The 27,723-nt window shown below is 38.9% G+C and overlaps 2 protein-coding genes and 1 long non-coding RNA gene across 11 annotated transcripts in view; 2 read left to right on the top strand and 1 right to left on the bottom strand.

Moving 5' to 3' along the window:
• The window catches only part of SAAL1 (serum amyloid A like 1), a 57,686-nt gene extending 54,044 nt beyond the window's left edge, over nucleotides 1-3,642 (top strand). For both annotated transcript variants that reach the window (XM_070624444.1, XM_070624442.1), the window contains one exon: nucleotides 223-3,642. In XM_070624444.1, coding sequence (XP_070480545.1) covers nucleotides 223-228 — 6 coding nt within the window. In that variant the 3' untranslated portion in view covers nucleotides 229-3,642. The remainder of the gene's footprint in view (nucleotides 1-222) is intronic.
• On the top strand, nucleotides 301-26,797 carry TPH1 (tryptophan hydroxylase 1). 8 transcript variants are annotated; one of them, XM_070624402.1, is made up of 12 exons: nucleotides 301-426; nucleotides 7,560-7,696; nucleotides 11,056-11,094; nucleotides 11,651-11,834; nucleotides 14,060-14,160; nucleotides 16,314-16,381; nucleotides 16,528-16,724; nucleotides 19,200-19,335; nucleotides 20,041-20,167; nucleotides 21,617-21,712; nucleotides 22,292-22,425; nucleotides 23,893-26,797. In XM_070624402.1, the coding sequence occupies exons 1-12, from the start codon at nucleotides 366-368 to the stop codon at nucleotides 24,065-24,067; spliced, it is 1,455 nt and encodes a 484-aa protein (XP_070480503.1). In that variant the 5' UTR covers nucleotides 301-365; the 3' UTR covers nucleotides 24,068-26,797. The 8 variants fall into 8 exon arrangements, 7 of the variants coding, with proteins under 7 accessions (XP_070480503.1, XP_070480505.1, XP_070480506.1 ...); XM_070624404.1 differs by lacking the exon at nucleotides 301-426 and adding an exon at nucleotides 663-764; XM_070624403.1 differs by lacking the exon at nucleotides 301-426 and adding an exon at nucleotides 7,320-7,459.
• LOC103559189 (uncharacterized) lies at nucleotides 21,336-24,029 on the bottom strand. The gene is made up of 3 exons (XR_546919.2): nucleotides 23,902-24,029; nucleotides 22,342-22,459; nucleotides 21,336-21,768 (listed from the first exon to the last, which is right to left on the bottom strand). It is a non-coding gene; the product is annotated as an uncharacterized lncRNA (long non-coding RNA).
• Nucleotides 26,798-27,723: the final 926 nt, after the last annotated feature.

Below are 27,723 nucleotides of genomic sequence, written 5' to 3'. Positions count from 1 at the left end.
TAAATTATACATCAATAAATTTGACTCTTAAAAAAATTAGGGAAAAAAAGTCCTGCAACATAATGCCTTACCTGTATAGTCTTTTGAGACAGGATCTAATGAACTTAGCACTCAACCAATAAAAATAATGTAGCTAGCCCCAATTTTTGGCTTCTGTGCCGTGTTGTTCATACAGCAGGTAACATGATTTTCTGCTAATATACCTTGTTCTTCTGCTTGCAGCTTTAAAATTTCTTTAATTGGAAAAGTACTGAGAACTTCCCTTCTAAGAAGTTCATCGATGGCTCTGCCTTGAGGAACAAGGGAAAGCACCAAAGAGTGATGAGGCCGGTCTGGGCCATCAGATAACCTAGAAGCACAGAGATATGAGAGGGTTTCCTGCCGTGGTCGCCAACCGGGAAAAGCAGAACGGAGGTCACGATGTCGGTAACAGATGTGATCTTGCTTTGGAGGGAATTTCCAACTCTGTTTAATATTAGTCAGACTTTTGTAGTTAAGCATGGCCGGACATTATCTTAATTAAAACACCAGGCAGATACACGTAAAGGCTGAGGCGTGCGAGCGTCGGCGCAGGCTGGCTGGACGGTCAGCACCGAGCGGAGGTCAGCTCCGGCGGAGGCTCCGCCCCGGGCAGGCGAGCCCCCTTCTCATTGGCCCTGCCCGGCTGCCCCGGGCGCCCATTGGCCCGCTCTCACGGCCGCTGCTATAAGAGGCGGGCAGCGCAGTCCGCTGGCTCACCCAGCTCGCCGCTAGCAGCGCCCGAGGTGAGTGGGGTGGCCCTCTCCCGCGGGGACACGGGTCGCTGTCGCGGATTTAGGGGCACTAGGCTGGCACGGGGCAGAGACGGGGTCCCCCTCCCGGGATGTCAATGTACCCAGGGAGCTGGATCTGGGAAGTTGGAGTTCATCCCTATGGTCACTCACTCTTCTCCTTTCCTCCTACCATCTTTGGGGAGAAAAAACTATTTTTGAGGGCCACCTGTGTGCCAGAAACAGGTTATTTACACGTCGTCTGATTTCACCTTCACACAAACCCTGTGAGGTAAATAGTTCTTGCATTTTACACATGAGGAAACGGGGCAGAGTTGAACCCGGGTCTGTGTCTCTCTCTGTTAGCCAAAACATATATATTCTTCTTCCATCCCTTCCTCTCCATCAAATGACATCTCTTTTTTTCCTCCCTCTCCCATAAAGGGAGCCTTAGACATCCCTAAAGAAAAGGGAGTCTCAGATGCAAACCTCTCAGCATCACACCTACCCTCATCACCTCCACCCCAAGACAGGACTGAGAGTTCCGGTGGGAGGTTACAACTGAGGAAGAGACTCAGGGCCTGGTAGTTCACGTCCAGTTACTAGTCCAGATATGCTTAGCCTTACCTCTGACCATTTGGTTTTCAAAGGCTTAAATTTAATTCCCCATTGATGTTCTACTCTAGCTGGCTTGGGTGAGAAAAGACTAGAATTGAGCTTTCTAATCTAGTAAAAGTTTGTGCTTGTCAATACTCAAAGAAAAATGGAATTCACCTGTTTGGCTTAAAAGTAGATGTGAGCACCGCTTCAAGTAACTATACATGTTTCTGTAAAGCTGTAGTCTGTGGTCTGTGTTTCATCACTGGAGTTCCTTTCTACATGAACTGTTACCATATTGGATCATCTTCTGGTAGGGATGTATCTTCCATTTCCATTTTCTTTGCCTCTGCCTTTATTTCCTAGACCAATGTTTTTCATAGGCAGTATTTTCTCTTGTATTTCATCTCCACTTTCACTCTCAGTCTCTTTATTCCCCATTTAGAATAGAAAAATCAAGATTCTCTAGAGGATTCTGTCCCTCCACACCAGTCCTCCTCACAGCTTTTGGTTCTGTCTTCAAGTAGTATCTGTGGTTTCAAGATACTTTAATTTGATAGTCTTTCTGCTTCCTAGATCAGATAAATTTAAATTACACTTCTTATTGATGAAGGGGAGGAAAGATTTAGTCAGTATATTCACCTTGACCTCTACTCTGCCAAGGGGCTGTCAGTCTTCTGAGCTGCTTCTTAGTGTGGCTGCCTTGTTTCCAGTGGCATGTCCTCACGCCAGTGCATCTTTCCTCAGGCCAGGAAACGCAGCAGGAGGATGACTCCCTGCCTTCACAGGAAAAGGGAAAGCACCAGTTGGCATTGGCCTATTAGGTGTTGCTTTAAAAAGAAAATATAGACTTGTTGATGAGACATGGATTCAAAAAGGTGTGCCCCCTTGGAAACTTTGTAGCCTCTTATCTTACCAGCTAGTGTTGTAGGGTTTTATTCCTGAAGGAGTAGGAGGGGGTAGCTAAGTTGAAGGAGGAAAAGCAAGAAAATGACAAGTGAAAATTGTGAGGTTCTGGAAGGCATTTGGGTTAGCTGAATAAAGGAAAAAAGAACTGATGCCTCATAAGCTCTGTCAACTCAGCAAAGTTAGGGCTCAATTTTAGTAAAGATCAAAGCCCTATGCTCTCTAAGCTTATTTTGGGGGTGGAGAGTGGCGGAGGAGGAAGAGGTGAGAATTCTTTTCTTCTAATTCCTTAGCAAAAGTTCCTTTTGAGAAACCTTATTCTTATATTGACTTAAACAAGAAGGATAGGAATTTTTCCAAACGTCAATATAAAATGCCTTCCACATCATAAATATTCGGTCATCATATCCCTCATCCTCCTCTGCCTCCACCCACGAAAGTGATGTTGGTGGCAAAACTAGATCCATTCCAGAACCAGGGAAAGAAGAGAGAATTATGAACTCCAAAGGGATGGAGTTAGACCAGCCATGGCTGTTAGTAGCTTCTTACAATGGCTCCTGTCAGGGGAGCTTGAGGGCCAGTTTTGAAATGTGAAAGGAAATCTTTATGTCGTTTTCTACGTAGAATTGCATTCTAAGCTCTGAGAGATTGTTGAAGGATGAACTGTGAGGAGATCTGAAATTCTTTCAGTGTCACCACTGACTGGCAGAAATTGCTTTTCTTTACTATTCTCTGATCCTTGCTCCCAGTTCTTACAGTTTGCTTGTGTTCAGGAATAATGGTGGGACAGGAAATAGCTCATATTTGCAGAATCCTCTTCCTTCAGCATGGCATGGTGATAATATCAGGGAAAACAGGAATTCAGTAAGTATAGGCTGACTCAAATTATACTTTGGGGTCTTCATCTGTTTGCGAAAGAATTGCTAATTATTCACTTGAGATTTGGAACTTAATGCACTTTAGGGGTTTCATAATAAATAAACTAATGAAGTTGAAAATCACCTTCAGACAAAAGAATACTTGACATTTTCTGTCATAAAACAGGCTTTCCATGTGCTTGCTACTATAAGAAATAGGTTTGGGGCTGGCCCCGTGGCCGAGTGGTTAAGTTCACGTGCTCCGCTGCAGGCAGCCCAGTGTTTCGTTGGTTCGAATCCTGGGCGCGGACATGGCACTGCTCATCAAACTACGCCGAGGCAGCGTCCCACATGCCACAACTAGAAGGACCCACAATGAAGAATATACAGCTATGTATCGGGGGGCTTTGGGGAGAAAAAAGGAAAAAAATAAAATCTTAAAAAAAAAAAGAAATAGATTTATAACTATCTTGTGAAATGCTTAATTCCCAGGGCAAGAAAAATTCTTAGAGGAGTTTAGAATGTCAATTCCATTACAATTTAACATTTTCCCTTTTTTCTGAAGACTGGGAAATTTGGGATGTACTATCCATTATCAGAGCTAATATTCACTGAGTACTTAGCATAGGCTGGCAACTGTTCTAAGGGTTTTATATATAATATATCTATTTAATCCTCCATATAATCATAGATTGGTGCTAATTATCCTCCTTCTAATTTTGCAAATAAGGAAATTGATGCACATGGAAATTATAGCTCGCCTAGAAGGATCTGTAGATGGATTTATTACCAGACAACTGCTATATTATTTTACATCTCTCTTATTGTTTGCATCTGCATACTACAGGACAAAGTCACCTGTACTCTACATGAGAAAAACTCATCTGTGGTCTTTGAGTGATAGTTAGACAGATGAGAAATGTTTCCAAAGGTTTTCACATTTCTAAAAGCATTTTGAGAACGCATATCTGAGACCATTCCTGAATTTTTAACCCCAGCGTCACCAATTCAGAATTTCCTGTGTATACTGAAGTTTACCTTAAGAAATGGTCAATTCCTTTGAAGCCAAAGATCTCTCTTAGGATTTCTTGCTTCTCATCCATAAATCCTTTCTGATCAGGGACTTAAGGATGGGCCAGAAGCCATCTCCAGTCGTCTTCAGAATCTTGTGGGATATTGATCAAGGGGTGGGGAAGTAGGGGGGGAGGTTGGGTGTTTTCCTCAGATATCATAGCTGGGATCTCGGGGTCTTGTTCTCTTCTGCTTATTTGCACCTATTGGAAAGTCTGTCTCTCCTCCTCCCCCTCCCTCATACATATGCCTCTTTGGAGGCGAATTGTCTTCTTTGTTTTTTAATCTTTACTGCCCTAACACTGACTATGGTACTTTATACATGTGAATGTACTTGGGTTGAAATTTCACTTATTTTACCATTAGTAATCATTTAAGTCACAGAAAAAATCCACGTTAATATTAAGTTTAAGTGGTCATTTAGTTTTAAAGCTTTTGACATGGAGATTGTTTTAGTTGTAGAGAATAAATTGACACGGTTAAATATATCTAAGCAGCTTTGATTTTAAACTCAATGAATCAATAAGTATTTGTTAAATTTTGAATTATGTATCTAAATCTTTTCTTGGTACCTGAAATAGGCTTGTTTCTTCTGTGGGGAAAACATCAAAATACCAAGTCACAGTGCATGTTTTAAAATGCATAAGAAAGTTTTGGATGTTGTGAGTTCCAGTTAACTGCTTGGGAACTTTGCCATTTCAGAAAGGTTAAGTAGCATGCCCAAGGTCATATACCGATAAATGTTAGACCAGTGATTGGATGTGTCTGCCTTCACATTCCAGATATTTCCTTACACTGTTTTGCAGTGTAAATAGGTGGTTAAGAAGATGCCAAAGTAGATATCTGTGTCATCTTCTGAGAAGACAGCTTTCAATTAGATGTAGAATTTTGTTTTACCATCCATGTTTCTGGACATTTTTAGGGTAACCCCAGTGAAATCAGATGGATGTGTTAACATTCACATTTTCAAGGACACAGTTTTAAATATGAGTTCCCACATTCTCCAGCTGTATGACCTTGAACAGGTTAGTTAGTTTCTCTAAGCTTCATTTTTCTCATTTATAAAATAGCTATAATTCCTATCCCCTCCTGCCAACATTTTATGAGAATTATATGAGATAATATTAGTGCATGACATTTATAGACATTTGACAAATGTTGGTTCTCTTAGCCCCCTCCTGGGGTTGCTAAGAATGGATGGAATCTTGCCATCACAGAGTGGAGAATTTTCTTTTTTTCTTATCTTCATACTCTCTGAACTTATATGTAGAAGTCCTTCAACTTAACACATGCCTGATTAATATTTGTTAAACCATATTCCAAAGGTATCAGAAAGACTGAGTTCTGAAACAGAAAATTGTATTCCATTGGCAAATTTAGTAGCAGACTATTGTTTATGACCATACAGCTGAAAATTACTGAGCCATATTTGGTAGTTTATACCCTCTATCAAGACAGATAGGTCTCTTGGGCCTGCCTCTTATAAGGGGCCCCAAAATGTTACACAATATGGATAAGAAAAAGGCTTTATGGAGGAAAGAGAAACTCACCAGGAGCTCTCTGGTCAGAAAGACAGAAATGCATGAAGTGCCTCATTTTGCATCATCCTATAGAAAAGCATTTCAAAGCTGGGACTTTAGCTAAATGGAAAACTACCTTGTCCTTACTTTTCTCACTTAGCCTTCGATCAGACTGGCCATGGTTCTTACATAGGTATTTGGATGGGCGTAGAAGATCAAGTCCAGACTCCCCATATTACCTTCACAGAGCGCTTTGAAGGATCTGGCCCCACTTACCTTGCCTACATGATCTCCCACTGCTCTGTAATGGGTGAGCCCCACCTCATCCTTTGTTTTTCACTTCCTCATCTACTCCTTTCCCCTTTTTTCTTTAAGATCCAATTCAAACACATCTTCTTCAATGAAGCATCTCTGAATATGTACCAGAATAATCAATCTAGTCACTGCCATCACTATGCCATCTGTGCTCCCTGTTGCAGTGCCTATCCATCTGCATTGCCACTCTCACCAGACTTCCAGTTCCCTGAGGGTGGAGACCATGTCTTAATCAATCTTTCATTCATTTATTCATTCAATGACATCTATCCAGGGCCTGTTATGTGCAGGGACTGTGCTGGGTCCTGGAGATACAGTGGTGAGTAAAAGCACATGTGATCCCTGCCCCCATGGAGCTCACCATCTAGTTGGAGAGACAGACGTCACCAAGTACTCACCAAGACAGAGCTACATCTGCACCTGTGACTTTGTTATGACTGGGGGGCATATGGTGTCATGATGCCAGCACCAAGGGGAGTTGATGCGGGGAGGTCAGGGAACCCTCCACGAGAAGTGAAGATTGAGCTGTGAGGGACTGGAACACAGCCTGTCTGGCTTCAAGCCTACGCGGTCGCACTGTACCTGCTCGGAGTGGTCGTGCTGCAGGCTTGGGTCAATGAGAGAGAGCAGGTGAAAGACAGTAGGATCACTTATCTCAGTTTAAGTTGTTAAAAGTTAATTCTACTAGAACTGCAACATGACACTGGGTGATTAGGAAGAAGTAATAACCAAAATAAAACTAATAAAAATAAATCCTCAATATGCGTTTTCTATTTATTAATCCAAATCTTATTTCTCAACTGAAAGTCATCAATACAAAGTCACTGTACCCTACTTCTAGCTCCCACAATATCCTCCCCTCCCCCAACACACACACACAAAGGTGGATTTATAATCGCATAGCACGTGCAGGCCAATATTGATTCTTCAGGGCCCATGGCCTAGGGGATTCCACAGCCAGAGACGAAAGGAGATACTTGTATGGAACTAGAACTCTCTTGGTACAGTTATTCTTCTAGTCCACATGTGTCCAGAGCTGACCAGGCTCTTGAACTTATAAAAGAAATACTGTAGAAGGCCTCATCCCTGTTCTGAAGGAGCTCACTGCTCCTTCATGTATGAATGTATTCAGACATGTATGAATAAACATTTGAGGAAGCCATTCGAGACCCGGTATGACAAAGTGCTACAATTGTCAGGAGAGAGGAGGTAGGTTTTCACAGAGAAAGAACACCTTGTTCTGGCCACAATAGTCTGGAAGACTGCGAGAAGCCGGCCGGCTTGAGTCATGCCCTGAAAGGTTTGGATTAGAGAAAAAGAAACAGTAACTACTAACGTGTATTGTATGCCTATTACATCCTGGGCACCGTGCTAGGCAATGTTTTATTTCACTTCGGTCTCATCACAGTCTTGCAAAGCATATCTGCATATCCCTGTTTTACAGGTAAGGAAACTAAAATTTTTGGTTAATGTTATCAAATATTGTCTACATTGCACAATTTCTTTCTTAGACCTTCCTTTATATTTTCATACTTTCTTGTTAGAGAAATACACCAACTTCATCATGATTGAAGACAACAAGGAAAACAAAGACCATTCTTTAGAAAGGGGAAGAGCAACTCTCATTTTTTCCTTAAAGAATGAAGTTGGAGGACTTATAAAAGCCCTGAAAATCTTCCAGGTAAGCACTCTCCATATTTCTGCATAAAACTCTGCTAAAATGAGTCTCTAAAATTATATTTAAAATATAAATTATTGTAAATTCTTCAGAAGTGGACTGCAGAAATTTCTTAAGCACTTAAATTTCTAAAATATTGCTCACTTCTAACAAATGGACAAGGGATACAAGCGATTTACAGGAGAGGAGATGCAAATGCTAATAAAGAAATGGGGGAGGAAAGATTCACTTCATAGATTTCAGAGAAGAAAATTTTAATTAAATAAAATATTAAAATTTTAATGATATTTAATATAGCAAAATAGCAAAGATTGTACGATTATACTGTTTCCTACTGCCAAAGCTTCCATGTGTTTTGGCACTTAAATACACCTTTGGTGTGAGGGTAAATTGATGTGACATGTAGGGAAACAATCTGGCAATATGTATATTATGAGCCTTAAAATGTTCACATTTTTTGAGCCAGTAATTCCACTTCCATGAATCTATCTTAAGGAAATTGGGGTCAGTCAGGCAGAACACAAACATTTACTGAGTACTTCTGTGTGCCAAGTCCTAAGGATGTGGATGTGATCCAAGGAGACACAGTGCCTGCCCTCACGGTGTGTATAACCCAGAGGGGGAGACAGACACTAAACAAATATTGTAGTAAATACATAATTACATGCGTGTAAAATGACCTGAAAGAGAAGTTACCAGGTACTATGCTAGCATTGAACTGGGGACCTAACCTGGTTTAAGGGCTTAGGGATACAAAGATTTGTTTATGGGAACTAAAAATTATAAGCAAACTACTTGTCTTAAGGTAGGGGAGAGGTTAAATTATGCTACGAGAACATCACTGAGATTGAGCTTTTGCTCTGGAGGCAGATGACCTGGGTTCAAATCCTTGCTCTGTCACTTACTGGCTGGGTGATCATGGGCAAATTAATTAGTCTGTCTGTGCTTCAGTCTTTACATCTATAAAACGAGAACTCTACCTACCTCAGAGGGTCATTGTGAGAATTAATAGAGTTAATATATATAAAGTGCTTTGGATAGTTCAAAGTACATTATAAATAAATGTTGGCTATTTTAAAAATCAAGTTCATATCATATGACATAATATTATATAGCCATTTGAAAATATTTCAAAGAATTATCATTTTAAAATATAGACAAATAGTCTAGAAGAGTTAGAAAAGCATCAGTTTTCCCACCCAACACACCATATCCTCAGTCCCACTCCATGGACTATGGCAACCTTTTTTAACTATTCTGTTCCTTAGTTCCTTTGATGGTGAGTTTATAAAATGTAAATATTGCTCTTGTAGCTCTCTTTGAGTTATCAACTTCATACAATATTCATTTACTCTCCTTTGTGAATGATACTGTTACCACCTCCCTCTTTTCTCCCTCCTACTCCTCCTAAAATTTGATAATTACGTTACTTTAAGCTCTTCTATTGATTACCTTTGAGTCTCTAAATAACATGTCTTTGTTTCTTCTTCCATCAGCTGTCTTTTTAAATTTTATTTCTAATCAAAGAATGCTTGTGTATGGTTTAAAAAGTCAACCCACACTATAAAGCTTGTGAAGAAAACAGCAGTCTTCTGCTTCATCTCTCTTCTCTCCTGAGTTCCATTTAATTTTTTGGTTAATCTTGGGTGCGGAGAGTTGAGTTCATCATACTCACTAAATACTCCCTAACTGTGTGCCCTGTTGTAATTGATTTATGCAGCCTCCTCCTGTTTTATTTCCTCGTTCCACTCTATCTCCGATTCTTTCTTCTGATAGACAACTGCTCTGAAATGTTTAATCTATACATTGAATTATTTTTTGTGTGTACTTGGGGACGTGTAGAGTTTTTGTGTGTGCAGCATTGGTAACTTATATAAACGTTATCGTGTGGTACACTTCTTCCTTCAGTCAGCACTGTCTTTAAGACCTACCCATGCTGCTGTGTGTTGATCTCGTTTGTTCTTCTAGCGGCTGCATAGTGTTCTGGGATGCATCCACTCATTTTACTTATCCTCAGCCTACAGGAAGCAACCATTTCAATGCTTTTAACTATATTTTCTACTATTCAATTCCATATTTATAAACAATATACTTATTATGCTACTATTTCTTGCTTTTTTCAATTGTAGGTCTTTCTGAGTGATTTCCTACAATGGAAGTAAAGATTTAGCTTTCTTGACACAACTCCCTTTCCAGTGGCCCCCTCAACTTCCTTTTCCCCCCACCTTCCCAATGAGGTTATGTTGCCATTTTTGGCTATGTCAGTTTTTAGTGTGTCTATTCTTAAGATTATGGAAATCTTGTTCAAAGAAGAGCCATGTTATTCATTATTGTGAATCCTGCTTTCTTGTGCCACTGGATTACAGTCTAGTGTTTAAGAGCATAGACTACGGAGCTGGGCATCCTGGGTTTGAATTACTTGTTAGCTGTGTGCCTTTGGGCAAACTGCTTAATCTCTCTATGCTTCTATTTCTGTAATTGAAATTTCTGATAGGGAGTGTCTCTCTTACTATCTGAATTTTCCTTGATCTTCTTGACTAAATTTTTCTTCCAGATGGACTTTTAAATTGTTTAGGTACGTTTCCTCACCAAATATCATCAAGATTTTGATTTTGATAGCATTCAATTTATAGATTAATTTAGGAAGGATTGATATTTTATGTTTTTTCTCCAAAAACATAATTTAGCTTTATATTTATTCAAGTCATCATTCAGAAAATATTTATGAATGCATTCTCATTGTAGAAATTTATAAGAAATAGATTAAATGAAACTCTCCTTCACTCCTGATCAATTCCAGTCCATTTTGTAACTGGCTTTCTTCTGTTGATTCCATGATAAATTCTGTGTTCTATGATAAACCCTGCCTATTCCAATTTCCCAACATCCCTGACACTCCCTCTCCTTTCTCACTTCATGTCCCGTGATAATTCTTATCTCACCCCTACCTTTGCTCGTACAGTTTCTCCTGTTTGAATCCTCTTTCTTCCTTTCTGTCTTCCTATTCTATCTGTTCTTTAGGACTCATTTCAGTTCCTATCTACTCCGTAGAACCTTCTACTCTCTCTAACCCATGATGCCTTTTCCCTTTGTCAAACATCTTCTGCACCCGAACACTCATTACTTTTGTTTTCTCTTAGTCTTTCGTGCTAGCCAACTAGGTTAAACTCCTTGTATGTCTTACCCTTTTTCGTCTGCTTCACAGCTCTTATCTGGCTACATAGGTGTTTGCTAAGTTAACTTAGTTTGAACTGGTTAGTACTGAAGATCATCTACTCTAATCTTCTCATTTTTTAGATGAAAAAACTGTTGAATGATTGTTTCTTATGTTTCATTACTATGTCTCCACTCCTTTTCCTCAGCTACCCAAATTGGTGAGAGAAGATGCCCTCCTCCCACAGGTTTGCACATATGGCACCCGTGGCCCGGGCTGCGCGGCAAGAGATCAGAAGAAGCAATCTGGTTCAGCTGGTTACTAAGTCTGTAGCTTAAGAGATTTGAGGTTTTAAATACTCTGGGTTCACGCTGTTCATCTAATTTTGCTAAATGCATTTTTGCAAGGAAACTTTTCTTTCTAAAGGACTAACATTAATATCACTTTTTGAAAACTGGCTTTTATTTATGATAATTTTCAAAAGGTTCTTTTTTATCTGGGAGAGTTGGTATTTTGATTTGAAGTCCAATCAGTTCTGGCAATCTGAGAAACTTCTAGTGAGTGTGATTTTATCAGTTTCTGGGGGATGTGATGAATTTTTCAAACTTTCTTGAATAGTACCTAATATTTAGGGAGAATTATTTTGCTGTTGGCAGCACTAAAAACAGCCTTTTTCCCCTTTGGCTATTATGACAAGTGTGAAGTTGACTTTTAACGGTAGTGAAAGTCATCTTCTCAGAGACTATTATCATCTGAGGCCACTGAGGCCATCACACGTGATCTTGACCTTCTGTTTTACACAGGAGAAGCATGTGAACCTGTTACATATCGAGTCCCGAATGTCAAAGAGGAGAAACTCAGAATTTGAGATTTTTATTGACTGTGATATCAACAGAGAACAATTGAATGATATTTTTCACCTCTTGAAGTCTCATACTAATGTTCTCTCTGTGAATCCACCAGATAATTTCACTGTGAAGGAAGATGGTAAGTTTGAAAAGTGAAAATACAACTCAGAAGATTATGTTCATAATCTGTGTGTAATCTTGTATTTATCTTAAAGGCATGAAAGTGAAAATAAAACACTGTCTCTTCAAATTGCTCACAGTTTTGTAGTGAAGGGAACACAAAACATAGTTTGCTCAAAATGCTAAAGAAAAATCATCAAGCAACATTTTATTACATGTGAGAGAAGTGAAAGGAAACTTTGAATATAAGAAAGAATTCAGCATAGTTAGAAATCAACTAAGTTATCTCCATTTCCAAATCATCAAGCATTTCTTGACTTCACAAACCTCCGTTCACAATCCCTGAGCACTTAGAAACTCTCACAGGGCTTAGCATTAGTAGAGTAAGTGAATATTTGAATTTGTTGAGAATGTTGACAGCTGCTGACAACTATGATGTGAAATACACTCTGTACAGCATTCCTGCCTGTCCCCACTCCCACCAAAAACAATTGAAAAAGCAGTAAAGCCTTCTGAAGTTTCAGACACTCAGATCGCAAAGATATAGGCTAAGATCTTCCATTGTGAAAAAACCCTGGTAGTTTACTTGGGGCAAAGACAAATGGATAATTCAGCCAGGTTTTATATAGAGTATTCAATTTAAAATAATCCCTTCAGATTATGTCACAGTGTTTGGGGTATCATCAGAGCTGATATTTGTCTGCTATGTGTTCGTATGGCTGTACAAGCTATTACAATATTGATGGACTTCCATTTCTGCCTGGCAGATAGCTGCTTCCCTGAGTCCTGTGAGTGCCCCCCACCACGCGGGAAGCCAGTGTGCTCCAGATCCTCCCCGAGGAGTCCTCTCTCCACCACAAACAACTAAAGGGTTAACACCTGGCCAAGCAGGAGCCTAGGACTCTGCTCATGTCTATTTTGAGTGATTAGTGCCCCTGTTGTATTTGTTAAATCTCTTGAATAGCACTTCTGGATTTGTTAGAAAGAGCGTTAGACTGGGGCAAGAAGGATGGAGTTCTAGTCCTCTCTCGTCCATTAGGAATGAGTTACCTTGGAGAAATTACTTTACCTCTCTGTACTTTGGTTAGCTCATCTATTAAATGAAGAGTTTTATAGAGGCTAAATGGTTCGGTTGATATTTAGGGCACATCAACTTGTATCAGATATTTCTACCAAGAAATGGAGAAACAAAAATATAGTCCCTATCCTGGAGTCATTCCCATTCTTTTGTGTGAGACAGACAGATAAACAGATGCGTTGTAATAAAATATAGTAAAAGCTTTCAGGGGGCCGGCCCCGTGGCTGAGCAGTTAAGTTTGTGCACTTTGCTTTGCCTGCCCAGGGTTCGCAGGTTTGGATCCTGGGTGCAGACCTACACACTACTCATAGAGCCATGCTGCGGCAGCATCCCATATAGTAGAACTAGAATGACCTACAACTAGGATATACAACCATGAACTTGGGCTTTGGGGAGAAAAAAAAAAGAGGAAGATTGACAACAGATGTTAGCTCAGGGCCAATCTTCCTCACCAAAAAAAAGCATTAAAAAAAAAAAAAAGCTTTGAGAGAGTTAGAAATATAGTGTCATAGGAACACAGATGACAAAGAATTAGCTCCACCTACAGGGTCAGCGAAGGCTCATTTGACTTGTATCTTGAAGGATGAGGAGAGTCTCAGGAAAATAGAAGGATGGAGTGGAGTGGAAAGTGGAGTGGGATAGGTATTCCAGGCAAAAGAACAGCATATGCAAAAAGCCAGAGTCTTAGGAGGGCTTGTATGTCTGAGGAATGATGAGAAGATCAAAGTGGCAAAGACATAAATGATCTCCAAGGTCCCATCATCAACAAAACTTAACAATCAAAGTTCTTACTAAATTTGCACTTAGTCTGTAAAGTTGCACATCTTTATTCTGTTTTTTTTTTTTTAAGATAACTAAATATGTGGGTTAAGTTGTTTTGTTTTTCTTTTTAAAACTTTTGGTCTATTATTAAAGTACAGCATTTCTCCAACAACAGGTTGGTAGAAAATCAACCTGATGACTCAAAAAAAATTTTAAAGCTCAAAAATTTTGAATGAAATTTACTTACTAGAAATAGAGTAGTTCACTTGTATAAATTTTGCCTCAATGTACGAGCTAAAATAAAAATCTCATCCAAAAGCATTTATGGCTTTCTTAATTTCTTCTTCCTTATTGCCTTATTTGAGACTGTCTCTTCAACTTTTAGTGGTTTTTGTATTTTGCAGATATGGAAACTGTTCCTTGGTTTCCAAAGAAGATTTCTGACCTGGACCTTTGTGCCAACAGAGTTCTGATGTATGGATCTGAACTAGATGCGGACCATCCTGTAAATATTCTTAATAAACCTTTTTTTGAAAGTAATTTAAAGCAAACTAAAAATAAGGGCAACTTTTTGTTTTTTCCAGAAAGTGCTTATTCTAGACTAAATAAGATCTCATTTTAATCCGGATTTCAGGAAGTGTTAGTAGGCTTCCACATTGGTGGAATTGAGACTAACTGCCTGAAGAAAATCTAACTTCATTGGCCCCAAAACATCTGTCCCATGCCTAGCATTCCTATTATTGAGAGCTATTTCAAGAGTTATACTAAATGAAGACAGTGTCTGCAGTCAGTTTTTATTAAAATGGCATGAGTTATTGGAAAGCGGAGTAAATAGAGGAAGGAGAAAGACAGCACTCATGCTGCCCAGGATAATTGGTTTATTAGGCAGTCGATGAACTCGGAAGTTGTTTCCTTGGAAAATTATATGGGATACAGTACAGGTGTGAGTTGGAGAATTAGTAAATCCTGGGCATTAGGATTGCTTAAGGAGCTCTAGGATACTGGGAGGGGAGGAGAGAAGAGAGCCACAGACCAAGGATTTAATTCAGCTTCTACCACTTATTAGCTGTGTGAATGTGATCTTATACTGCCTTAACCACCAGCTGATCCGTTCATTTATTCTATAACATCTTATTGAGTCACTATTGGAATTAATAAATTGCTATACCTGTCCTCAGGGAGCTTACAGTCTAGTTGGAAAGATAAAGCACACATATATAAATAAACACAAGGTAAAAAGTAAAAAGTGTGCTAAGTGGCATGAAGAGATTGCTTTGAAATATACACAAGAGAGCAAAGACTTCTAGCTGAAGAGATCGGAGAAAGGCAACATTTTTACTGAGCCTTAAGGAATTTTGGCAGGAAAGAGATGGAGAGGAAGGACAATTCATTGCAATATGAGCAAAGGTTCAGAGGCAAGAAAATTTGAGGGATGTTTTTGGAAAGATGAATAAATAAGTTTTACTGAGCTGCTACTTAGTCCTCCTGATTTTCACCTCCTAAATATTTCTTAAATTTGTTCTTTATTCATTCCTATGACCATATTCCTTAACTGGGCTCCCTGCTTCCAGTCTTACTATCTCAAACCCATCCTCCTCTTAGTCACGAGAACGATCAAAAACCTCAATATGATCATTATCTTTCTTCTGCCTAAAAATCACCAATGGTACAATAGGTACATATCTAAGAGAACTGAAAACATATGTCCTCGCAGAAACTTGTACACAAATGTTCATAGCATCATTATTCATAATAGCAAAAAAAGGGAGACAACCCAGATGTCCATCTGCTGATGAATAGATAAGTAAAGTGTGCTATGTCCGTAAAATGGAATATTATAGGCCATAAGAAAGCGTGAAATACTGATATGCTAAAACATGGATGACCCTTGAAAACATTATGATAACGAGAGAAGCTGGCCACCAAAGGCCGTGTATTGTATGATTCCTTTTATATTTTAGCACCAGCCAGGTGCGTCGTAGGGCTTCATGAATCTGTGTTAGAGATGAGTCTCATTCTCTCTTTGCAGGTGTCCTCCTCTTCTTTCCTAGTATTTGCATTATTGGCTATTTCCTCCTGGGCTTTGCTTTTTGATGCCTTATTTTGTCTATTTTTTTCCTAAATGTTTCTCATAGATATAAATTCTAACATTGCTCTTTTGTCTATTTTTTTTATCATTGTGTGCTTCTGCAAATGATGAATATGTTTGCACTTTGCAATAAAAATATAAGGTTAGATTCAGTTGAGTCATGATTTCCAGTATTATTAATTACTATTTTATTATGAATTCCTATTACAGGAAAATATAACTGAAAATGTAGTTGAACATTAAGAAAAAAAAACTCATCCTTGGAAAAGAGCCATGTATTTAACTAGGATGGTGCTTTTCTCATTCCTCAAACTATTTTATTTTTGTAGCCACTATAGTATCTTTGTATCAATAATACCTTTTATCTTTGTAGCCACTGTAGTATAAAGCTCTAGTGTGGTACTGACTTTGAAATAAAAATGATCATAGATTTCTAACAATGCTTGCTCATAATAACAATTATGTAGCCCTTTAATATAATAGCTCAAGTAATAATGAAATGTTTCCTATATATCATTTGTCAAGGATTTTTTAGTGTGAATATTTAAAAACTTGTCTTTAATTATCAGGGCTTCAAAGACAATGTCTACCGTAAAAGACGAAAGTATTTTGCAGACTTGGCTATGAACTATAAACAGTAAGTATATTGTAAAAATAACTTATCCAACTTTGAAATAATAAAATAATAAATAGAGTACACTATGCTCATTTAGTAAATAGAAAATAAGTGCTACTGTTGATTAAATGCTAATTCAAAATAACTCCTTCCCTGTATCTCACTAGTGGAGACCCCATTCCTAAGGTTGAATTCACTGAAGAGGAGATTAAGACGTGGGGTACTGTGTTCCGAGAGCTCAACAAACTTTATCCAACCCATGCGTGCAGAGAGTATCTCAAAAACTTACCTTTGCTTTCTAAATATTGTGGATACCGGGAAGATAATATCCCACAACTGGAAGATGTCTCAAACTTTTTAAAAGGTAATAAGCTAATTAATTTTTTGGAAGGGGAATGTTGAACTCTGTTTTGATCATGATAGAATTCTTAATAGATGAATAAGGTCCAGTTATATGGGAGGTCAGAATTTTCCTGTACTCTGTCCTGGAGTATCGGGTACAGTAGTTGGCACCACATTTGAAGAGGGACAATCACAACCTGGAGGAAGTGTAGAGGAAAGTGAGCAGAATTATAAGGGGATTGGAAAATGTGTCATATAAGTAAAGTTTGAAGGACTCTTAGGGTGTTTAACTTGGAGATTTAGGGGACATTACAGCTATATTTAAATATTGGAAAATCATTTTTATGTAATAGAGGGTTACTCGGTGGCCCTCAAGTAAAGGACTATTGAAGAGAAACTGCAAGCTTTTGGCTCAGAATGGAGAAGACCTTGCTAAAAGAGCCATTTGAAAATAGAACAGGCTCCTGAGATGGTTAGTTCCCCATCCCTGGAGGTATTTGCAAGAGCGCCACACCACTCTCAGGGATGTGGTGGAGGAGATTCAAGCCACTTGGCCAAGGTTGGAGAAGATGATCTCTGAAGCCCTTTCCACACCAAGATTCTATTAGTTTCCCAAGGGAGGAGATGTGCTAGCAGAAACATAAACAAAGGGGAAGGACAATTGTGTTCCTTTCAGTTCTTCATATTTATTTGGCCCAGGCCTCCTTATTTTTTCTATCTAATATAGGAAGTAAAATGGTCACTGATTTCCAGAGTCTAGAGAATGTAAGAAAAATAAAAATCTCCTTTGATCACAGCAGATTAGCACCTTAGGGGAAAAAAGAAGTTACGTTTTTGATTCAGAGTTTAGTTTATTCTCATCATGGTCTGAAATTACTCTCTCTGAATTTCTTACATAGACTGTTACAAAAATCTGCATATCTATTCAACTCCACAATTATCATCACTCAACCACTATACACAAAACGAAGAAAGACTAAACAGGAAAGGGCAATATAGTTTTTACAAGGGAATAATTCACCTAAGTGGTTCCTACAAAAACTGGATTTTTATAAAAATACTGATTAAGGATGACAGAGAACCAATGCACATGACCTCGTGGGACATACAAAGATGGATAAGCAGATGCTATAGAAGTTGTCATCAAATCAAATTTTGCATAAGATTTGGAGGAAATATTTGCTACAGATACAAAACTGAAAGCTGTTCACTTAGGGTCTGGAGCTTGCATGGCTGCAGAACATTTTGCTAAAGGTATTTCAAGGGAAAGTGTCAAAGAGAGAAACCAAAATTAAAAGACAGTTCAAACAAAACATTAGTTGGAAGAGACCACCTGCACTATCAAATACGGTGGCCACTAGGCATATAGTTGTTTAAATAGTTAAAATTAATGTAAACCAAAATGTTAGTTTCCTAGCTGCACTAGCCACATTTCAAGTACTTAATAGCCACATGTGGCTAGAGGCTACCCTATTGGGTAGCCTGGATATAGAACATTTCTATCATTGTGGAAAGATCTGTTGGACCATGAAGTCTGCATGTCAGAGTGGGAGAATCCGAGTACAAAGCAACTGGGTGGAACTGGAATACCAGAGTGTGAGGGTTTGAAATGAAGGGCAAGATTCAAGCTTATAGAGATGCCCTGAGCCACTGCACCCTAGTGGCTGCCCTTTCTACAGCGGGCATGCAGTCTTAGCTGTTGAGGGATGGAAGAGCATCATCCGGTTTAGATAAAATAAAGAAACTACAAGAGGTAGTACTGGCTTAAAATGACATAGATTCAAGAGTAGTTCTGGTCTAAATTAGTAGATCTTGTTACTAAGTTATTTTTTTAAAAGAAAGTAAGATTGTCTAGGGGGTATTCTGAACTCTTTAGGCAGGCAGCAAGGTGTAATATAAGGAAACCCGAGTTCTCATTCTACCTTTATCATCTACTGTGTGGCCTTGGGCACAATATTGAGTCTCTGAGCCTCAGTTTTATAGTTGTCACAATGAGGAGAATAAACTCATCCTGTAAACATGAAAGGAGATCTGATATGTAAAAGGTCTAACTAATTGCCTGGCCATGGTAAGTGCTTATAATTATTACTTCCCCATAGTACACATATAATAAATTTTTAGTTTCCATGTCCTCCCTCAACGTATTACTTGGTGCCACTGGCAGAATTAAAGTGTTGAAGTAAACAGTCTGTTCTGGTGAAGATTTTCTTTCTGTCTTTCTTTTTTTGGTGAGGAAGATTGGCCCTGAGTTAACATCTGTGGCCAATCTTTCTCTTTTTGCTTGAGGAAGATTGCTGCTGAGCTAACACCTGTGCCAGTCTTCCTCTATTTTATGTGGGATGCTGCCACAGTGTGGTTTGATGAGCGATATCTAGGTCCGCGCCTGGGATCCGAACCTGCAAACCCTGGGCTATGGAAACGGAGCCTGAAAACTTAACCACTATGCCACGGGGCCGGCCCCTGGTGAAGATTTTCTGTTTTCTCCTTTGCTTTGCAGAGCGCACAGGTTTTTCCATTCGTCCTGTAGCTGGTTACTTATCACCAAGAGATTTCTTATCAGGTTTAGCCTTTCGAGTTTTTCACTGCACACAGTATGTGAGACACAGTTCAGATCCCCTCTACACCCCAGAGCCGTAAGTACTTGCACTTCAACTTTCATTCATCAAATAGCTATTCGTAATAATGGTACCTACCTCATGAGGTTTTTGTGAAGATTAAATGAATTCACGTAAAGCATTTAGAACAGTGCCTGGCCCAGAACACATGCCCCATGCTCTATGTATGTTCTCCATTGTTAGTACTATTATTAATTGGCAGCCTGTTAGGTGCCAGGTGCTGTTCTAAGCATAGGAAGTGTAACGCTGAAAAAAATCAGACAAAAGCTTCTGCCTTCATAGAGCTTATATTCCAATGGAGAATATAGATAATAAACAAATCAGTAAATATATGTATTATTTCAGACGGTGATAAGTGCTGTGGAGCAAAATAAAGCAGGGAGAGGACATAGAGTTGTGCATGGGAGGTGTTTCTATTTGGAAAAGGGTGATCAGGGAAGGACATGCTGAGAAGTGACATTTGAGCAGAGCTCTGATTAAAACCCCTAAAGGAATGGAGGTCATGTGGCTGTTTATGGGTATCTGTATGCACTTATGTGCGTGTGTTTGTGAGTGGCCAAGGTTTTGAACCAAAATAGTTTCTTTATTTGTATTACTGTCCTTTGTGGTTCATTTCCAAGTAGTACCACCTGATCAATCTGAAAAAACAAAAGATCAGATTAATGGTTGGTTGTGCATTCATGAGAAGCATCACAGTGTGACAAGCTTGTACCTCTTTTTCAGAGATACCTGCCATGAACTCTTAGGTCATGTCCCCCTTTTGGCTGAACCTAGCTTTGCTCAGTTCTCCCAAGAAATTGGCCTGGCTTCCCTTGGAGCTTCAGAGGAGGCTGTTCAAAAACTGGCAACGGTATAAATCTGGAAATAGCTGTATAGATCAATAATTCTTACCTGGGGTGGGGTCTGAGTATTTGGGTAAAGTGTACATTCAAGATGACCATTAGAAAATTTGTCTTAATTTAATTTAAATAATTTAAATAACACTAAAGGAGGATGTAAAACTTTAAGATTTATCAAAAGGAGACATGAGCTTTAAAAAAAAAAAGGTAGAGAAACTCTGGAGTACAATAATGTTAGTAGTTTGTATATCTTCTTTTTTCAACAAAAATGATAGATTCCCTAAAAATGATGCTAAAAATATTTTTGAGCGCAAGGTGCTAGACATCGTGCTGGAAATACAAAGATGAGTAAGGCCTGGTTCCTGCCTTCAAGGAACCTACACACTTCTTGAGGAGACAGTTGTGTTAGAAGGAGATGAGGTCTCTAGAGAAGTTCAGGCAGAGAGCTCTGGGAGTGCAGAGAACTGCTTGGGGCCGCTTTCATGGAAGACGAACATCTGGACTGGCCCATGGAAGAGAAGTAATGTTTTCATGTGCTGAGAAAGGAAGGAAGAACATCTCAGCATGAAGGCACACAAGAAAAGACAGGGAGTGCTTGTTGTAACTGGGGAAATGACAAGAAGCTGGAGCAGCCTGTGAGAGTCGGGGATGTGGTATGAAATAAGCTAGATGGTTAGAACAGTGCTTCTCGAATTGTGGGTTGGGGACCTCTGGGGTCTCTGAACGCCTTTCACAGGGTCCTTGAGTAAAAAGATCCATTCAAAGTGCAAAGTGGATTTGAATGTAATAGAGTTCATTGATGTGGTTTCAGATTTCACATTGCAGCTGAACTTTAAGAAACTACTGTTGAGTTTTGATGGAATATCAAAGAAGAATATCCACAATTGTCTGAAAAGGCTATTACAATATTAAACCCTCTTCCAACTACTTATCTGTGTGAGGCTTTCTTTTCTGCATATACTTTAGCCAAAACAACATATTGCAACAGGCTAAATACAGAAGTAGATATGAGAGTCCATCTGTTTTCCAGCCAGACATCAGAAAGATTTGTAACGATGTAAAACAATGCTACTTTTCTCATGATTTTTGTTTTGTACAATATGGTTACTTTTCATTAAAATGTCTATATTACCATAAAATGGTTTATTATATTTTAAAATTAATTAATAAACATTTAAATTTTTCTCAGTTTTATTTCTTGATATGGTAAATATAGCTCGCTCATACCCAGATAAACAAAAGGTCTTGGGGTCCTCAGTAATTTTTAAGAGTGTGTAAGGGTCCTGGGAACAAAAGTTTGAGAAGTGCTGGTTTAGAACAAGACCGATTGAAGAAATACTTGTGAGCTGGTCTGGGGGTCTGGGGCTTCATTCCAGGGTGCTCTGGGTTGGGGATGAAGAGCTGTGATTTGTTATGTTGAGTCACTCAGGATGTGAAGTGATGTCGATGTCCTTTCGCAGTGCTACTTTTTCACTGTGGAGTTTGGTCTGTGTAAACAAGACGGGCAGCTGAGAGTCTTTGGTGCTGGATTACTCTCTTCTATCAGCGAACTCAAAGTAAGAGCTGTAGATCTTTGCACATAACCATACCCACTTCATAGAATTGATATGACCTGAAATTATATTTGGATTTGAACAAGAGCTTACTATGGAAAATACTTGGGGTGGCAGTAAACATTACTTAAGAAACATTTTTCTCTAATTTCCAATTTAAATAAAAAAACTATGTTAAATCAGATGTGCAGGAAATACCATCCAAGGCACTGTCTTGCTCTCAGGAAGCTGACCTCCTGGTGGTGGGTACAAGTCGTGTATAGGAGTAACTAGTGCAGGGTAGAAAGTAGGTGCCATAGTGCAGAAATAAAGAAAGAAAGATCCTTGGGTGCCTCCGACATGGAGAAGAGTGTTAGAACAATGGAGGTGATCTTGGGTCATTTATGGGGAATAGCAAGCTGTTGGTTTTGCTGGCATATATTGTGGGGGTAAATAGAGCTGTAGGAAATAAGTTTGGAAATGGAGGTTGGGGCCAGTGCCTTAGTAATACATTCAGAGGTGTGCCGATTCGGGCAGTTGTGTGTAGATGTGATCCATGAAAATAGACAGCAGTCTTTGATTCGCTCACTCTCCCTCCTCCAGCATGCACTTTCTGGCCATGCCAAAGTAAAGCCCTTTGATCCCAAGATTACCTGCAAGCAGGAGTGTCTCATCACAACTTTTCAGGATGTCTACTTTGTGTCTGAAAGCTTCGAAGATGCAAAGGAGAAGATGAGGTAAAGTATATCTTCCTCATGACTTGATTTTCCCCTGCGAAAGATAGGTCCAATAATGGTAATGAATCGCAGAAGTAAACAGCTGGATATTTAGAATCTTACCCTACGCCTCTGCCTGTAACACATCTTTCTTTCATAACAAATATTTAGAGTATGTTGTTTATTATGATGCTCGGTAGTTGCAAATATGAATCAGATACATTGACAAGTTGCTTTTCTTCCCATCAGAGTTTGTAATCTAAAAGAAAAATAAACTACACACAATGAAACATTGTTCTGCACTTATTCAGGAGCAATTTATTCCAGCTAGGGGAACAGGTAAAGCTTAATGGCATTTGAGAAAGGATTTGAAGGATAGATAGGATTTAGATATGTTGATTTTTTGGCCAAAGGACAGCATAAGAAAGGTAAGGAGGTAGAAAAATATAGGAGATATGTGTGAGGCATTCAAAGCTGCTTTAATTATCAATCAGCTAAGTGTGTTGTTAAGAAAGGATATTGGAGGCAGAGAAACTGCTTAGGAGATTCTTGCAATACTTCAGGTGTAAATAAAAGCCTGAACTCTTTAAAGAGAGAGGTATAGGAAAGGAAAGGACTATAGGAGCAGAATCAACAGAACAATTGGTGGAGGGCTTATGATGCCACATTGTGATGATGGAGATAGATGGGGTTGAAGACATATTCCTTGTCTTCTGGGGTTTTCCCTTAGTTGAGGAGTTGGGCTATGCACAGAATGAAATAACAATCCCAGCAGGGCTCCTTCTAGCACATATGGCACCTTCATGCAAAATAGAAGGAGAGGACCCCCTGGGTTGACCAGGTGTATTGCAAGCTGGATTTCAACCCCTACTCATGTACAGTTGTCCTCAGCTGTGTCCTTAAAGGTCCTGAACACAATTGTTCTTGGGGGTGCCAAACGAGAGGTTCAAATGTTGGCTAAAGAAGGCACAACTTTAATGCTTGAAGAAAGGGTAGAATTTAGGTCATTTGAGAGAAGTCTAGAGGAAAACATTCTAAACAGAATGTATGTGGGTAGGAGGCAGGACTGTTCTTGGCCTGTTTCAGTGTCTGTGTGTGTGTGTGTGTGTGTGTGTGTGTGTGTGTGTAGGTGTAGTTATGTAAATCACAACTGAGGGGTCTGTGTCAATTATTGTCACTGTCTACTGATAAAGCTACTGTAGTTGGTCTCCTTACTGTATAAAGTAATGAATGGTTACTAAAGCCATCCACAGGATCTTTCCCCAGTAATACAGGGGCAGATGTATCCATGTCTACTTTCGATTTCCTACCCGTGTGGGATTCCAGGGGGCCTCTGCACATGCAGCGTAGGGAAGTAGCTCAGATTGGTTGCACGAATAGCTAATGAGATTTGTCTTTTGCCTAGTGTGTGAAATAGTTTTGCTGTTATTTAATTTTCATCATTTTCCCCCTAGAAATTGATCGCCTCTCATTTGTTTTCTTAAATAGAGAATTTACCAAAACAATTAAGCGTCCATTTGGAGTGAAGTATAATCCATATACACGAAGTATTCAGATCTTGAAAGACACCAAGAGCATAACCAGCGCCATGACCGAGCTTCAGCATGACCTCGATGTTGTCAGTGATGCCCTTGCTAAGGTCGGCAGGCAGCTGAGCATCTGATGTCGCCAGTCCTAATCCTGAGAGCAGCTGAGCATCAATTCAGAGGCCTGTGGGCCAACTCTTGCTTTTCTTGAAGAGCTGGTTGTGGGGGGACTGCAGCCAAACAATGTTCTCTATTCCCATCTCTTAATGGATCATTAGTCTTTGAAAATTTGTACCTGGATACTCTAGCTACAACTTATTCTTTTTCTAACATCTTTAGTGAAATATGATTCACATACCATACAATTCATTGACCACTTGCTTTTCATAGAGAACTTGTTTGACCCAATGGATAGATCTAGTCCCAGCCTGATTCTATTTTCCTCAATCCTTCTTGGCAAAATGACATTTATAATCATTTGAAGTATCTTAATGGGGTATTATGGAGCTGATTCATATTGTTATCTAAGATCCTCTTATTTCTGAAGTGTCTTACTTATCGATGAATTTGTGCCAAGCTTGGTCCCATTCATATGCCTAAATTTAGTAGCCCAACTGTCTCCTCTGGTAGCATGAGCAAAGTGTAGAGGCCTTTGCACACGAAACATACCCAGTAAAGAGCAAGTAGTCTAGTTCAGGTGTAGTTTCCTGCAGGAAAATAGTAGCGGCAAAGTCTGGAAAGGTTGATTGGGGTATAATCCTTGAGATCAGGCTAAGAATTTGGGACTTTTTTTTGTAGCCACTAGGGAGTCCCTTCCAAGTGACCGTCTTCCTTGAAACTCTTTTTCCTGTCTATGGCATTGCATCATGCTGGTTTGTTTTAGATTATCTGTCCTACTCGTGGGGCCAAGGGGAACTTGGTGGGGGTGCCACTTGCAAGGCCCATGTATCGTGATGAGATTGTCCTCTGGTTAGCAGGAGACAGCACTGCCAAAAGGAGAGTTCAAACTGAGAGACAAGAGAGAAGCACAAAGTTAAAGGTGGAAAAGCAGCGTCAAGTACTTTATTTCCAAGGTATAAGGTGAGACTGTAAATAGGAAGGCAAGTCATGAGGGTAGAGGGTGAGGAAATAAAGAAGAAGTGGAATGTAAGAAAGACCAAGAAGACCATTTCAGACCCATCACTGTAATAATGCAAGGGGTTGCAAGGATTGGTTATGTCGTCTGTATATTTCAGGGAGTACTGATGGTGCTGTAGTACAGGCTTGATATAAATGAGTGAAGCTGAACTCTCAAATACATGCTGGGTCTCTTTATTTTGCTCCTTTTCTCCCCCTACCCACTAAAGGAAGACTTTCCTCAAATTTCTGTCTTTGGCCCTCCTCTCTCTGCCATCTCTTCATGAGAAATGTCATTCATGTCCACGACTTCAATTCTTATTTCAGATGACTCCCATATTTGCAGTGCTAACTCTGACATATTTCTTGAATTTTTGCCTGTTAATTCCAGCTGGCTGTTGGATATTTTCATCTAGATGTCCTATTCGTTAGGCCAACGTTGTACAACTCCTTGTAGTACCATTCATGCAGAATGAAATGGGATTGTGTAACACAGCAGCCCTGTCAACTATCTGAAACTCAACAGGTTTAAATGGAACTCAGAATCACCTGAATATTATACCCCGTCAGCTTCCTCTCCCAGTGATCTTATTTCTTAATGGTACATTCAAAGTCACATTTTAAGTTAATTTTCCAGTCTTAATCAGCTACTTGAAGAATTGTGTCCTTATTTTTTTTCACATTAATAGTCGCATTACATACCATTTAACATGTTTTATTTCACAACAGATCACTAGATCTTTTAATACTTTTTAGACCTCAAAAGAAATTATTAAAAACTTTAAAAGAATTTATTTCACTTTGTTATACAAGGAACTAGAATTGGGAAGAGTAATTCATGCTATTTTGGATTTACACATTACTTATAAATTTTAATAGCTGACCGACTGTTAAGTATACCTTTGATGGTAACAGATCCAAGTCAGCTAATCTAAAATCACTTGAAATATTGATTAGCTGGTTTATAGTTAGCATATTTTGTTGCAAGGAAATCTATTATAAGCAAACCATGATAGCAAATAACAGCAAATTATGCATACTGTATGTGGTTACTTTCATACAACTTTGATCATGGTAAAGAATCATAGTTGTTGAAGTTTATACTAATGGTATTTAAAATCACTCTATGACTAAAGCACACTGAAATAATGTTAAGGCACAACAGTTATAATTCACAACTTCAGAATAATGGAAATATTTAATGATTGATTTCAGTTCTTTCTTCTAACCTCTGGATTTGTGATATTTAGTAAATCAGGAATCCTGAGAGTCTTAGAATTTTCATACATTTTACGTATATATCTGCAAAGCATCTAGGAATATGTTAACAGTTATTCAAATATGAGAACAGAACTGAACCAAAAATTTGGTTCATAATTCTTAATCAGTGAGTTATTACTCAAAGATATAGATGGTGTTTTCCTGACTTTTTGAAGAAAGCTCGAAATGTTGGTCATCAGAATGCCTACATTTCTTAATCTGCCTATTTTGTCATTCAGAGTTATACAGTAGTAACGACACACCAAAATGTACAGAATTATAGTTAATTTTTAAGTTGGCTCCCAAGTTGAAAAAAGAAAAAATTCTGGATTTCTCTAAGGGAACATATAATAGAGTTCATACATTAATTTCTAGGACATGTATCAAGATACTGTGGTCTATTTCAGTCTAGTCTTTATTTTACTATATAACATACATTTATGATTTGTAAGTTTGTTATTCAACTGGATAATAAATTAGCACAAAATTCATCTTCTCAACAAGCATTTATTTTTTGTCAAACAAATGTTAAAAACTAATTTAAATATATGTTAGCAATTTTATTGGTTTAAGGAATCTATAACATCCTTACACTTCTTAAAAAGCCTATGAATATGAGATATAAGGGAAGCCAAACCTGGAACCTAGAGTAACCACTTTTCAGAATTCTTGATGAAGTCTATCTCATGTTCCTCATCTGTAACATGAGCTAAATCTACTTCCCTGGGTTATTGAGGAATTCTGTTATGAGAGGACTTTGTAAAAGAAACTTATTGTCATATGTAAAGAATCTTTAGTATAATCACTCTCCTAATCAGAGGTCCCCCATAGCTTCTGGATGATTTTATCTTTCTCCAGAGGGAATTCACTTTTGCTTCTAGCAGGCAGTATATAAAGGCATGGGAAGATCTCCTTAGTCCAACCAGGAATCAAGGCAATTGGAGCTGAGCTCAGTCTTTGTGAGGGCTGGTCTATTTCCAGGTTGCTTCTACTACTAAGGTGCAGTCCTTTGGAGACCCCAAAGGAAAGCTATGGGTGTGGACCAGCGCTTCTCCTTGGGAACCCTGGGCTCCTACTTTTGTCCCCTCCTTCGCGCTCATCTGCCTCCCCCATAGGATTGCTAAAAGTACTGTTCAATTTCTCAGTTTCTCAGTTGCTGCTTTCAGCCCAGTTTCTTAGCCTCCAAGTCACTGCTTGCTAATTAGCACAAATGCTTCAAGCAGAAAAGTTATGCCAAATATAATCTCTCAGCTTCAAGATCTTGGCCCTTCAAGTTCTGGCTGCTTTGACAGCTCTCCAATGACTTGAAACAGATTTTTAAAATGTGTTCCCCCAGTTTTTCTAGTTGTTTTTGGTGAGGGAAGTGGTCTGGAGCTAGCTAATCTGCCTTTATCACAACAAAAATCTGACCTTGAAG

Source organism: Equus przewalskii, chromosome 6, assembly GCF_037783145.1.
Source record: "Equus przewalskii isolate Varuska chromosome 6, EquPr2, whole genome shotgun sequence".
NCBI lineage: Eukaryota > Metazoa > Chordata > Mammalia > Perissodactyla > Equidae > Equus > Equus przewalskii.
Note: the sequence above shows the minus strand (reverse complement) of the source record. Positions and strands in the feature narration are given on the sequence as shown.